Here is a 13487-nt window from a genome sequence, read left to right as displayed (position 1 = left end):
ATGTGGAAATATCGATAAGCCGATGATTTAAAAACATCGATGACATCGCTGTTTCTCCACTTCTATCTTCGTCACGCACGCATCGTCGTCCATTTTTCCCAAGAATCGAGAGACGAGACGAAAATTTGTAAATGAAATAGCACAAACTGTGAAAAACCTATTCAAAAGTGCATTTTAGTGGCCTTTGTAATACTGCTCAAATCCCTGACAAAAGCAAAACGATACCCGAAGCAATAGCAATATACTACAAAATATCTAAACGAGAGCCAACTGGAGTTGAAAAATATAAGCGTGAGTGTGCGTGCAATACAATAAAAAGTAAATAAAGCGCGTGTGAAGTGGTGCAGAAAGCGAGTAGCCAGCGGAAATAGCCAAAAAAGAAGAAAAAAAAACCCCATCAACGTACAGTAAGTGAATTTGTTGGTAGAGAGGGGGAAAAAGCGCTGATAATGATATGCGATTCGACCATTTTTAAAATTTCATGAAATCAACATTCCAACTCACTGCAGTGTGCGTGTGCGTGTGTGTGTGAGTACCACTCACACCATTGCAAAGAACGCACACAGACCAACACACATATGACAAATAGGATTTATTGGCAGCTGGCATTACTGTAGCCAAGACACGAACCACGAAAAATATATCGTTTCCCATTTTTGTTTTAATTTTCTATTTTTTTTTTTCTCAGGGAATATAAAGAATCTTGTGTTTTAAGTAAAATTATGTTATAAATCATTAATTAGATAACATTTAGTAGTAGAAATTTTTGTTTTAAGAGCTACTGTGTATTGCACAACGCAGAAGATACAGAGTCGGGGTTTTGGCCCCGGCTTTTGCGCATTTCGTTTTCCGTGCATATACTCCACTGCGACGCAACCACTGCGATCGCACTACAAGCTAGCTGTCCGGCCTAATCTCTGGCATGGTGGCACGGTGGCACGTAGAGCCACCAAAGAATTCAATAATGCCCGAAAAAAAAAGGTGAAAAACTGCTACGGAAGGCAAGCTGACACACACACACACACACATACCAACGTGTTGCGGGGCATTGTCTTGGTGTGCGTGTGAAAAAACAGCTGGTACAGCTGCCGCCGCCTGCACCACACCAGCTACGCACTTCATCCTGCGTAGTAGTTGCCTCCTCCGGTGGTTGTTCTGCTCTGGCATTGGATTACACTTGGCCTTCCCCCAACTCCTCATTTTTCTCAGCTCGCTCGCCTTGCATTGGTATGCATTTTGCGTCGTGGTTGGTTTCTCCTTTCGTCCTTTCTTCCTTTCTCTTTGTTATTATCCTTTAAGGGTGTTGCCTGCCTGCCTCTGGTAGCAGCTGACATTTACAAGTTGTGGCCCATATCTGGCGTGGCATCTAGCTATCAACTCACGGCCTAGGAGCGATAAGATAGTTCTCATTTGACGGCCAAGCTAGCAGCAAGTGGCAATCCAGCAAGTGAATCCTGTTCTTCCTTGAAACCTGTTTCTGTTTACTCATCCATTGTTTTGTGTTTCCATTTTGCAGCCGACGGACGTGCGGAGATCCAGGAGAGGACTAATTCGGACCGAAACCATTCTCAAGGAAAACAGCAATCATAGCGATGGCCTGCGCAACACTGAAACGCTCCGTGGACTGGGAGTCGATGAACCAGCGCCCACCGAAGCGCCGGCGCTGCAATCCATTTGGCCAATCTGGTAGCAGCGCCAGTCCATCGTCCTCCCCATCGACCCGGGATCGCGATGGTCCCAGCACCTCAGCGGGATTGCCGCACACGCCCAGCAATCGCTTCGCCAAGGACAACACTGAGCCTAGTCCCTTCAGCGAGGCCTCCTTGGCCAAAATGTCACCAGGTAAGTATATCATGAGAGTTTATTAGACATATTTTATTAAAAATCTCTATCTTATTCAGATAAGATGGCTGAGAACTTGTGCAACGAGATCAAGAGACTGCACAAGCGCAAGCAGCTGCCCATAACGGCAGCGGCACTGGAGCGGATGCAGGATTCGGAGTCAAGCGGCTCGGAAATGGGTCCGGAGAGCCCACGTCGCCCGGACAGCCCGCCGAACTTGGCGCTGATGCGGCACGGCGAGAAGGCTCTGTTCACGTTCAAGCAGGTGCAGCTGATCTGCGAGAGCATGCTGAAGGAGCGCGAGAATCAGCTGCGGGAGCTATACGAGGGTGTCCTAACCACCAAGCTGGCCGAGCAGTACGACGCCTTTGTGAAGTTCACATACGATCAGATCCAACGTAGCTACGAGGCAGCGCCTAGCTGTTAGTATAACATTCTATATCTTTTTTTTAGAATTATTTTTAATTAATTTTGTAACTATTTTTTGCAGATCTTTCGTAAGGCTGTGTGAAGAGCTCGAGAGCCTCACAGAACAGAAATTAATAATTGCACTACGATCTTATGTGACGGTAGTCTTACCGCAACAACAACAGCCCTCATTTAAACTAAACAAATAACAAACAAAAAACAAAACAAAAAACCAACAAACAAATAAGGAAACTAAAAACAAAGGCATAAAAACCTAGAAAAAAATAACAAAAAAAAAAAAATACAACATTGAGTTAAATATATATTTTGAAATACATGCAAGAAAACAAAACAAAACAAAAAAAAAAGGAAGCAGTTATAGTTTACGCCTAGAATTACAAATAATTGTATCGGCTAGCAGCAGAGATGAGAAAATAACTTACCCGCTAGCATCATCAGAGAAGCAAAAGCAACCACGAATGGAGTAAAAGAATAATAATCTTGTTAAATTTATGTTTTTTGCATAACAAAGATTCTAAATAAAATGACAAATATCTATTATTAAATGCCTATATACACAACACACTTCAGATACACATAACAATATGATAATGCGATATGAGAAGGTGCGATTTGTAGAGATGAAATAAAGAGAACCTCAATAGTAGCTTCGTGCATATAGCCAGACAGACAGAATTGGTAAAGATATATATGTTAGGAACATATGTAGCGTGTAAGGTATCATGTAAACGTATCAAACTATATTGTTTTTTGGAATAGTAATTTATGAGAGAGAGAGCAATGCAGTCGCAGTCGCAGTCCTATGCCACGAGGAGTAATCATTAAAAATAAAAAAAATACAAAAAACTACTCATGATGAACACTTTTCATAGTTTATTTTTGCAAATTAGTTGTAATAAGGCGAGAAACGAACGCTTGACTCTTTGTCTATTTTCTAGAGATTCGTTTGTTAATTGTTTCTTCCTTTGATGATGAATTATTGCAAAGAAATGAAAACACACACACACACACCGAACAACTGAAATGTTTCCATTTGTATACTTTTACCTACGTGTGTGCGGGAAATGAATACCGAAATAATAATAAAATGTTATTCTTTAAGTCTAATTGAACGCTTTCATATGAATACAAAAAAAAAAAATAAATAATAGAGAGAAAAAAAATATATATACGCTTTAAAGACGATTCATGTTCATTAAAATATTTTTTTCACACCTTGAAGAATATACACAAGAATATGTATACATATATATATATAAATGATATATATATTTTTCAATTACCGCAATCATACATACTTTACATTAGTAATTTAAACTTAAAATTAGTAAAGAAATGCCATTTTTATATTAAAAACAAAAAATGAAGAAAAATAAAATGAATTGTAAAAGCAACTCCTGGTCCTCATTTTCTTTCTATCCTGAACACTTGATCCTTAATCAAACAGGAAAGGATTATTTTATTAGATATATATCGGATCGTATATATTTGGCCGATCCTTATGAGAAATGGGGTTATGGGGAAACCTCCATGTATCTGTAAAAAGTACTAAGGTTGTGTCATTTCCGTTCGTTCAGTTATATTGCAGCTATGGGATATAGTCGGCCGATCCTAATGAAACTTGGTAGGTCGGATTAGTTGGCCCAAAAATATTTCCACAGAAAGTCTCAACCCTCTAACTTAAAAAAAAGATACATCACTGGGGCCATATTGCCTTCCATGCATCCATTCATAACTTTTGAAGGGGATCCCCTAGAAATTTTAATAAAAACTCGAAAAAATTTTTAATTGCTAGATTTTGATGCAGAATGATAGGGAATTTATCTACAAATCTTTAAAGATATTCCGCTTAAGAATCGGATAGAAATTGGCCAAGATACAGCCATCGCTGGGGGCCATATTGTCCTTTAAAGGCGATTTTTAAAGGCGATCCCCTGGAAATTTGATCAAAAAATCGAAAAAATATTTCGTTCCTAGATTTTAATGCAGAATGATGGAGAATCTATCTACAAATCGTTTAAGGTATTCCGCTTAAGGATTGGATGGAAAATGGCCAAGATACAGCCACTGCTGGGGGCTATATTGTCCTTCCATGCTTTTTTCTTAAATTTCGAAGGGGATCCCTGGAAATTTTCTTTAAAATTTATATTTATTTGCATTTTTTTCATACAATACACTTTTGACCAAAACTACAAAAGCCTCTAATGGAATTCTGAGAATATTCATTTCGATTTATTGAATTTTTTTGTGCGTTTCAAACAAAAACGTTTTCAAACTTAACGCTAACTAAAAGATACACTTGTTTCACATGCTTACAATTACATAATAATGCATTAAAAGTCTTCAATAATAAATACATTTAGTTCAAAATGTCAACTTGAACGGAATGAGGAGGGATACTATATATCATCTTTCATTAATCAGCCCGATTTTTAAAGCGTCTCCCGGCGAGAATTTTTCAACTAAAGGCTGTAGGCTGTAGACTGTAGACTGTGGAGGGGAAGAATACCCGGAAGGCACTACGAATGATTGAAGGCATACATACACTAAGAAAAAAAAGGGAGCATAAGGAAAACTGGGAGGGGGAAAAATGGAAATTTTGAAATAAAAATATCAGTCGGTGTTGTTGATTTCGGCATGTTTCTTCTGCTTTTTTTTTTAAGAAAAAAAAACTGATGTGGAAGAGCGATTCGATAGAGGTGTAGTGATTCGATCAGAGCAGCTTCTTTTCCTTGGCCAGATCCGGACTAGCCGCCACGGATGTCCTGGAGAACGGGTCCAAGCTTACATCCCGAAAGGTACGCTTCTGAGCCTGCGAATTCTGCAGATTCGCCGGCGCAGGTGCAGGACCCGGGTTCTGGGTAGCCTTGGCATTCAGATGCGTTTGACTGTTGTGGCGACTGAGTCCGGCAGCCGTCTGGTTGGGGGTGAAGAACGTGGCGTTGGGCCCATAGCCGAGCACATGGATGTCCGAATCGATTCCAAACATTTGGTTCGATGTTGCGGAATCCACTGATCCGTCCGACCAATCACGCTTGGCGAGCAATATCAACTGGTCCTTGCCCTTCAGCAGTTGGTTCAGGATCCCGGTTATAAGCGAGCCCACCGTGTCGAAGTCATTGGGCACCATTCCGTCTACACTGCTCTCGAAGTAGCTGAACATTGGGAACCAGACCCGCGTCCGCTTCGAGTCGCCCTGCATCAGAGCCTGCAATGGTAGGATTGGAAAAGATTATGGACACCAGACCATGTTATATCATAAGTGGTGATCCTTACCCGATTGTTAGCCAAAGTATGATAGTACAGAAAGAGGCGAGAGGTGATGTAGAAGGCCACAAACACATCGATGGAGTAGTGCTCATGGGCAGCCAGAATAAAGAAGATGCCGAACATGTTGAGCAGCCAGGTGAGCGTGTGCAGGAAGTACAGATTCCGGGGAGTGTCTGGAAGGATCAGAACAATCAGATTAATGTCTGGAAGAAAGAGACATAGATCCTCTAGCGACTCACACTCCGTTATGAAGAAGTTAAGGAGGGTGAGGGCCACCGTGTGGCCACTGAACATGTAGTCGCCACAGGTGCGCACTCCTTGGATCGACATGCCCAGGCCGCTCCAGATGCGATAGGCCCGTGTCATCCGTATGATCAGTGCACCCACCAGGTCCACGTTCGGATCATCGATGGCAAAATCCTTCTGGCTGCACTGCAGATGGGTGCCCGGCACACTCAGCGATGTGATCAGCATGGTGACGCACCGTAGCAGGAAAACAGTGCCGGCCAGTGCAAAAAATCGACGTAGCAGCACCATACGATACTTGTGGAAGATTAGGACGACCAGCCAGATGGTGAACAATAGGGATCCGGTGATTTCGCACATGTTGAACGCCCACGGGATGTGGGGCACGTTGTCCAGAAAGATATCCGGCAGCGGGGGATAGCGCTTCATGTCCGGCACGCGTTCGTGCACAATCACCATGACGAACGACGTTATCCAGGTGACCACGAAGGAGTAGGCTGCCGATCGGAAGAGACTCGGTTACTAAGCGTGTCTATATTTCACTTTTAAAGTCACTAGACCTGAGACTAAAGAGCAGAACGTATTAAGCCAAGTCCAATTAATTATGGCCGAGTGTTATACGACTCTTTTGGCAATATTTTTCATATTATACAGATTACTATATATATGGTCTACCTGTTGTTTGCCTATATCTCTTGCCTAAAAAACAAAGGCTTATCTCTTCCAAGTAGCCTCGATAAAAACCCCAAAACAAAACTCAGCCTATGGGCTATCAGAATATATTGAGTTATCAGTCTGATACGAGTTTGTTTTAATATTTTGTTAATATTTTGGTGACAGAGATGATTCAACTCATTAATCATTTCAGGAAAATTAGACTTTCAGACTATTTTATACTAATATTTAAAAAAATAATATAAATTTCATACATACTATTTCAAACCAATTCAAGAATGGGATATAGAATAAAATAGAAGGAATAAGAAGAACTGTCCCAGATAGCCATCGCATTATTTTCATTTTTTAATGATATACAAAACATTTTAATTCTAAATTTTAAAGAAGATTTGAAGAGAGCCTATTTAGAAAGCTTATAAGGTATTTTGATGAAGAATCGGGTGAAAATTAGACAAGATATAGGCTTCGCTGTGGGCCATAAAGTGGCTCCAAGTCTTTTCTAAAAAAAAATCACAAAAAAAAAAACGTTTTCTTTCAAAATTTTGATGCACATTAATGAAAAATAGATCCAGAAATCTTCTTAGGTATTTCTTCTAAGAATCGGAATTCTTCGATTTCTTCTAAGAAAAGTGTCCCAGATATAGCCCCCATTGTAGGCCATATCCTCCAGTCTAGGCATTCCTAGAAGTATCCTTCAGAAAAATGTAACAAGTTAGAAAATAAGCCTTATTTGAAGATTTTTATGGAGGATTTCGATCTAGAATCGTTCTAGTAGTCCCTCCCCTAGCAACTAAACTAAGAAAACTATACTATTCTAATAAAGAACAGCACCTGCAAGTGTTTGTGAAATAGAAACCATCGCCAAGCACTTATTTATTTGTTATTTATTTATTTATTTAAGCAACCAATAGGGCCACCAGACATTTCCTCAAACACAAACAATAAACAAAACATTTCCAGAACGAACTATTATTTATTTAATTTTAGATCGACGAATGTCAACTGTCGCCGATAGCCGCTCGAAGGGTATCATGAACAGGTTGGAATTTCGAATTAGAAATTTAAGGCACGCAAAGTTACACAAAACCCGGCCCGTAAGGGGGCTACTCCCCCGAGTGTCCGTCCGTAAATAAATGCGAGCGGCGTCCCCTCATAGCTAACCTCCAAAATACTCGAAATAAATAACAGTAACGCGTCACTCTAGCTCACAAAAACTATAATTAAAATTAAAACTATTTTTATGACGTAGTTATCAGGCCATAAATAGTGAGAGTGGCATTGAACTTCGGAAATAGACTTATTTATTTTTAGGTTATGGTGTTATAAGTGAGGTTATGGTAGTATTAGAGGGAACATGTCAAAACATGTCATGCTTTCAACCTCCAAAGATCTGAGAAACTTGTCTTCTTTGGAATAAATAGTATAAAGTGGCATTGAACTTCGGAAATAGACTTCTTTATTTTTAGGTTATGGTGTTATAAGTGAGGTTATGGTATTAATAGATCGTACATGTCAAAACATGTCATGTTTTCAACCTCAAAGATCTGAGAAACGTGTGTTCTTTTGATCTTCCTGCCATTCATCCATAAATGATGTTCTTTCGGGTCTGATTCGAATACAATTGGAATATAATTTTGAGATTCTCCACATGCTCTTTGAACTTTGATTTCAAAACGGAAAAGGGGAAATCTTTTGCAATGCAAGCAATCAACAAGTGCTTTTATTTTCAGACATTTCCATGATAAGAATAATACTCATAAACTTCGTAATTACAAAGATTTTTGATTAAAAATAGTTGAAAATATTATTCATAATTGGAAACTAGAAAATAGGGTTTCTAAATCACAGATATGGCCAATCAGAATCATAAATATTACAATATTTATTATTTTTTTTGGCAAAAAACGAAAAAAAACTATAAAAAATGTATAGATATCTTGGTATATTAGACATTGAACTAGAAACTCTCCCACTCTCCCGGACTATCACACATAGGAAGCGTTGGGAAATTGGCGTCTGAATCAGTTGCGATATGGCAGAAAGCTAGCAATAAGTGGCACACGACCGATAAGCGAACAATTGACCTTCGCAATTAAAAGGGGGAAGTAAGTAGAGACTGAGACGGGGACGGAGACGACTCACCTAAACTCATGGCGGTTTTGAAGTATTCGGGGGCAACATAACGCCCTCCCGTCCTCAGGTACGTATCGCAGTCGGACACATAACTGGGACAGTCCGGCTGGGGGCACGGGCAGGTGGAGGACGGTGGACCGACCACAGATCCGGCCACTGGCATAAAGTTGATGGAATTACCCACGTGACTCTCAATGCCCAGCATCACAGAGTCCACGGCGCTGTTCTTGATCAACAGCTGAAGCTTCAGGACCGCCAGCCAGAACTTCTTAAGCTCGCCGAAGGTCAGTTTGTAGCCTAGTTTATATCTAAATTCCCGGATATCGTCCTCGGTGAGGGAGAGCAGAACTTCACCGTCGATGGCCTCCGTTCGCAGGCATTCCATTAGATTCTGCGACAGGTGCTCTGTTTGGCTGGCCCACTGGATGACATCGTCCAACAGCCAATGGGCCGCCTTCAGGGGATCCACCGCATGCACTGGATGCGTTGAGGCGCCTTTTCCGGTCGGGGAATCCGGACGAGATCCATTGAGGTGTAGGGTGGGCGGAGGACGTGTCTTGTCCGTCGTTTCGGAGCGGTGCATCCGCACCTGTTCCTCAGCTCCGCCCTCGGAGCGCGCAGCGGTGGTCTGAGTCACTGGCTCGCAAATTTCACCGTCGCACATCGCGGCGCTTTCTTTTTTTCCTCGTCGCTGTGTGATTCTTTTCTTTATTAATTGTTTTTTTTTCTTTTTATCAACAGTACAGTTGGCCGCTTTTGTTCTTTTAGATCGGAGTGCAAGCGGAGTGCATCATTTCAAGCCGTGAAATGAGTCGATCGGGTGTCACTGGCGTCGCATAATTCACGTCTTACTTATTGCGCGTCCAGCGTTTGTTGATGTAAAAGCACATTTAATTTTTTGGTTTGCTTACTTGTAATTTCCAGCGACTACTCGGTTCGCTCGTGAGAGCGCCTACCAACAACAGCTGATTGGGGGTGTCATTGATCGAACTATCGATAGCCCAATCACGACGCGGCACGAGGCAGAGTTATCGGGGACGCAGCGTCGGTTGTCGGGCGGTAAATGGTAAACTTATCCCTTGCGGATTCTTAATGAAATAAACGCCGATTCGCACATAATATGAAGAAGTCTAAGCCAGTGCTGCATGACCATCTGATAACGAATCGCGTCAAGAAGGTAAGTTAGCGATTTTGGCGTCAATCTCGAAACGGGATGGGCATCATGAAAGCGGCGTGCAACCGGCATAAATTGAGCGAGGAGAAAAAACCCTTGCCCTTCCCGTTTTCCAGAAGGAAAGAAAAAACAAGGTTAGGGCGCAGACTGTCGCAGCAAGTACTGATTTTATTTTTTTTCTAACGACATTGCAGTACCTCGAGGAGCACATCGGAGAGACATATCTGGATGTGAAGCAGATGACCAGGGAGTTGATGCAAAAGTATCCAGAGTACTCGCGTCGCAAATTCGGTCCCTTCCGACAACTGGTGCACCAAGGTAGGCACTCATTAAATGAAATTCCATCCGGCATATTCCATTACTTAATAAACATTTTCCTCGCCCTTATCTCCGCTAGCATTCTCCATCATATCCGACAGTTATAACTTGGACAAAGTTAGCAGTTCGGACGAGGACTCGGGCAGCGAGGAGTTAGAGGCCCAGCTGGAGAGCAACAACAGCGTGATGAACATGATGAATAGCCTGTACAGCCAGCCCCCGAGGAAGCCGCTGCTGGACAAGCCCATCAGCGAGCCCATCGACATATCGAGTGGCGATGAAAACGACGATGACTCCAATACCAATACCAAGTCAACAAATGGAAAATCTCCCATTTCGGCATCGGCATCAGCATCGGCTTCGGCTTCGGCTCCGGTATCCGTATCCAGCCATTCCAGCGCCCTGAAACGTTTGATGGCGGACAGTATTGAACCCACCTCGGCTCCCAAGAAATGTAAGTTGCACTATGTTGATGAAAAATTACTTATTTCGAATCTCAGCAGCGAAACCCAATGTCCATGTGTCCGCACAGGAGGGACTGCACAAGAGTAAGTTGTTTTTGGCCAACCAAGCGAGTGGCTTTTAAAGTTTGCTTTGAATTTTTCAGACCATTCTAGCTCCGGTAAGAACCACAACGATGGATCTGGCTCTCGGCGTGACCATCGGAATGCGACGCTCCTCTATCAGCAGCTGCAGCAGCAGAATTCGGCACGCGACCAACAAAACTCTAAACGAAAGTACAAAAAGGAGCTGGAGTTGCAGCACATTACTGAGAGCTTCCGTGACATTGGCGGCATGGATAGTACTCTGAAGGAGCTGTGTGAGATGCTCATCCACATCAAGTCGCCGGAGTTCTACTTTCAACTGGGATTATTGCCGGCTAGGGGCCTCTTGCTGCATGGCCCGCCCGGCTGTGGTAAGACATTCCTGGCCCGTGCCATCAGTGGGGTAAGTTTATATCCCAAACTCTTAAGACTTGCTGTACGATTTCATGTCTTTCATCCAGCAATTGAAGATGCCGCTCCTGGAAGTGCCAGCTACGGAATTGATTGGCGGAATATCTGGCGAATCGGAGGAGAGAATCCGCGAGATCTTCGAACAGGCTATGAGCTATTCGCCATGCGTGTTGTTCATCGACGAAATCGATGCTATTGGCGGTAATCGTCAGTGGGCTTCCAAGGACATGGAGCGTCGCATTGTGTCCCAGTTGATCAGCAGCTTGGACAGCCTGAAGGGCAATGAGTTTGGCCAGTCGGTGGTGGTGATTGGGGCCACCACTCGTCCGGATGTGTTGGATCCGGGTCTGCGACGTATTGGTCGGTTCGATCATGAGATTGCCATACACATCCCATCGCGCAAGGAGCGTCGCGAGATCTTGCGCATTCAGTGCGAGGGATTGTCCATTGATCCGAAGCTCAATTACGATAAGATAGCTGAGCTGACGCCGGGCTATGTGGGTGCCGATTTAATGGCCCTCGTTTGCCGCGCCGCCTCCATAGCCGTGAAGCGTCGATCCATGAAGAAGTTCCGCGAGCTTCACGCTGCCAGCGAACAGAATATGACCACGGTGACTCTGGACGACGATGAACCAACTGATGCCCCATCAGAGGAAAAATCTGACAAGAACGCGGATCCCAAAGGTGATGGGGATAAGGAGAAAAGCGCCAAGAACGAGGAGAACTCCGATAAGAAGGAGGAAAACTCCAAAAAGAAGGAAAATGCGGACAAGAAAGAGGAAAAGAAAGATGAGAAAAAAGAGGAAAAAAAAGATGAGAAAAAAGAGGAAAAAAAAGTTGAGAAAAAAGATGAGAAAAAGGAGGATAAAAAAGAAAAGTCTGAAAAGAAGGTTAATGAAACATCGGATGAAAAGACTTCAGAAAAAGCTGGCCATAACGAAGACGATCCCATGGACGTTGACTCTGACACTGGAAACAAAGATGATGAGAATCCAGAGGACGACTACTACGAGCCCACGCTGGCCGAGCTCACTAACTTCCTGGACAATCCCCCCGAGGAGTTTGCCGATCCCAACTTTTGCCTCACCCTCGTTGACTTCGTGGACGCCATTAAGGTAATGCAGCCATCGGCCAAGCGCGAAGGCTTCATAACCGTACCGGACACCACATGGGATGACATTGGCGCCCTGCAGGACATCCGTGATGAGCTTAAGCTGGCTGTACTGGCGCCCGTCAAATACCCTGAGAAGCTGGAGCGCCTGGGCTTGACCGCTCCTTCGGGTGTCCTTCTTTGCGGCCCTCCCGGCTGTGGCAAGACTCTGTTGGCCAAGGCCATTGCCAATGAGGCTGGCATCAACTTTATATCCGTAAAGGGTCCCGAGCTAATGAATATGGTAGGTGTTATTTAGGGTTTTCTGGCTTTCGAATCTCCATTGATGACCGTTCACTTGCAGTACGTCGGTGAGAGTGAGCGTGCTGTGCGTGCCTGCTTCCAACGTGCCAGGAACTCGGCACCCTGTGTCATTTTCTTCGACGAGTTCGACTCACTCTGCCCGAAGCGCTCCGATGGCGGGGATGGCAACAACTCGGGCACCCGCATCGTTAACCAGCTGCTGACGGAAATGGATGGCGTGGAGGAGCGCAAAGGGGTCTACATTCTAGCTGCCACTAACCGACCGGACATTATTGATCCGGCAATCCTGCGACCGGGTCGCTTGGACACCATTTTGTATGTGGGTCTGCCAGAAAAAACCGAGCGGGCTGAGATTCTGAGGGCCACTACCAAGGTGAGCACTTCGAATACCATTTTTTCGAATCATTAATTAATAATTCGCTTACAGAACGGAAAGCGGCCGGTGCTGGCCGATGATGTGAGTCTGGAGGAGATTGCGGCCAAAACTGAAGGCTACACGGGTGCCGATTTGGCTGGCTTGGTCAAGCAGGCCTCCATGTACGCCCTGCGCCAGTCCTTGAACGCTGGTGACTCGAATCTCGAGGATCTGTGTGTTCGCAACCAGCACTTCAAGGAAGCACTGCAGAGCCTTCGTCCCTCAGTTGGCGAACAGGTGGGTCGTTTTCATCCAATAATTGTAGTATAGCTCATGTGAAACTCCCATATCTTTCAGGATCGCAAGGTATACGATAAGTTGCGACAAAAATACGCTGCACCGCGAGTGCCGGCCTTCGACGAAAAGTGAACCTCAACAAGTATTCGTTTGTTGTGATAGTACATAGGCACACATAATCACTAAGTATGTGAACGGCGAGAATTTTCTTTCATTTTTATTTCCTTTATAAACCGGAAGATAATAAATATTTTTTTAAGTTTTTTGAATTTGATTTTTTAACGAAATGAAGTTAAGAAAGACATAAGTTGCCTGAAATGACGAAGGAAATAAATAGAACAACGTAATAAAGCTTCTATTTAGAAATATTCGAAT

The 13487-nt window shown here is 43.5% G+C and overlaps 3 protein-coding genes across 5 annotated transcripts; 2 read left to right on the top strand and 1 right to left on the bottom strand.

Annotated features, from left to right (window-relative positions):
* The first annotated feature begins 24 nt into the window (after nt 1-24).
* LOC6493506 (akirin) lies at nt 25-2816 on the top strand. 2 transcript variants are annotated; one of them, XM_014908930.3, is made up of 4 exons: nt 25-407; nt 1517-1842; nt 1902-2264; nt 2333-2816. In XM_014908930.3, the coding sequence occupies exons 2-4, from the start codon at nt 1593-1595 to the stop codon at nt 2341-2343; spliced, it is 624 nt and encodes a 207-aa protein (XP_014764416.1). In that variant the 5' UTR covers nt 25-407; nt 1517-1592; the 3' UTR covers nt 2344-2816. The 2 variants fall into 2 exon arrangements, with proteins under 2 accessions (XP_014764416.1, XP_001957890.1); XM_001957854.4 differs by lacking the exon at nt 25-407 and adding an exon at nt 1429-1447.
* A 1665-nt stretch (nt 2817-4481) lies between these two features.
* On the bottom strand, nt 4482-9554 carry LOC6506430 (sphingomyelin synthase-related 1). The gene is made up of 4 exons (XM_001957855.4): nt 8608-9554; nt 5781-6284; nt 5548-5714; nt 4482-5479 (listed from the first exon to the last, which is right to left on the bottom strand). The coding sequence occupies exons 1-4, from the start codon at nt 9260-9262 to the stop codon at nt 4985-4987; spliced, it is 1821 nt and encodes a 606-aa protein (XP_001957891.1). The 5' UTR covers nt 9263-9554; the 3' UTR covers nt 4482-4984.
* A 40-nt stretch (nt 9555-9594) lies between these two features.
* LOC6493507 (nuclear valosin-containing protein-like) lies at nt 9595-13480 on the top strand. 2 transcript variants are annotated; one of them, XM_014908932.3, is made up of 9 exons: nt 9595-9775; nt 9967-10090; nt 10170-10544; nt 10594-10638; nt 10698-11038; nt 11097-12440; nt 12501-12833; nt 12888-13112; nt 13173-13480. In XM_014908932.3, exons 1-9 carry the CDS (start codon nt 9719-9721, stop codon nt 13242-13244), a joined length of 2916 nt encoding a protein of 971 aa, XP_014764418.1. In that variant the 5' UTR covers nt 9595-9718; the 3' UTR covers nt 13245-13480. The 2 variants fall into 2 exon arrangements, with proteins under 2 accessions (XP_014764418.1, XP_001957892.1); XM_001957856.4 differs by having other exon boundaries at nt 10591-10638.
* The last annotated feature ends 7 nt before the right edge of the window (nt 13481-13487 follow it).

The sequence above is a fragment of the Drosophila ananassae genome, chromosome 2R (assembly GCF_017639315.1).
Source record: "Drosophila ananassae strain 14024-0371.13 chromosome 2R, ASM1763931v2, whole genome shotgun sequence".
In the NCBI taxonomy this organism is placed as follows: domain Eukaryota; kingdom Metazoa; phylum Arthropoda; class Insecta; order Diptera; family Drosophilidae; genus Drosophila; species Drosophila ananassae.
Note: the sequence above shows the minus strand (reverse complement) of the source record. Positions and strands in the feature narration are given on the sequence as shown.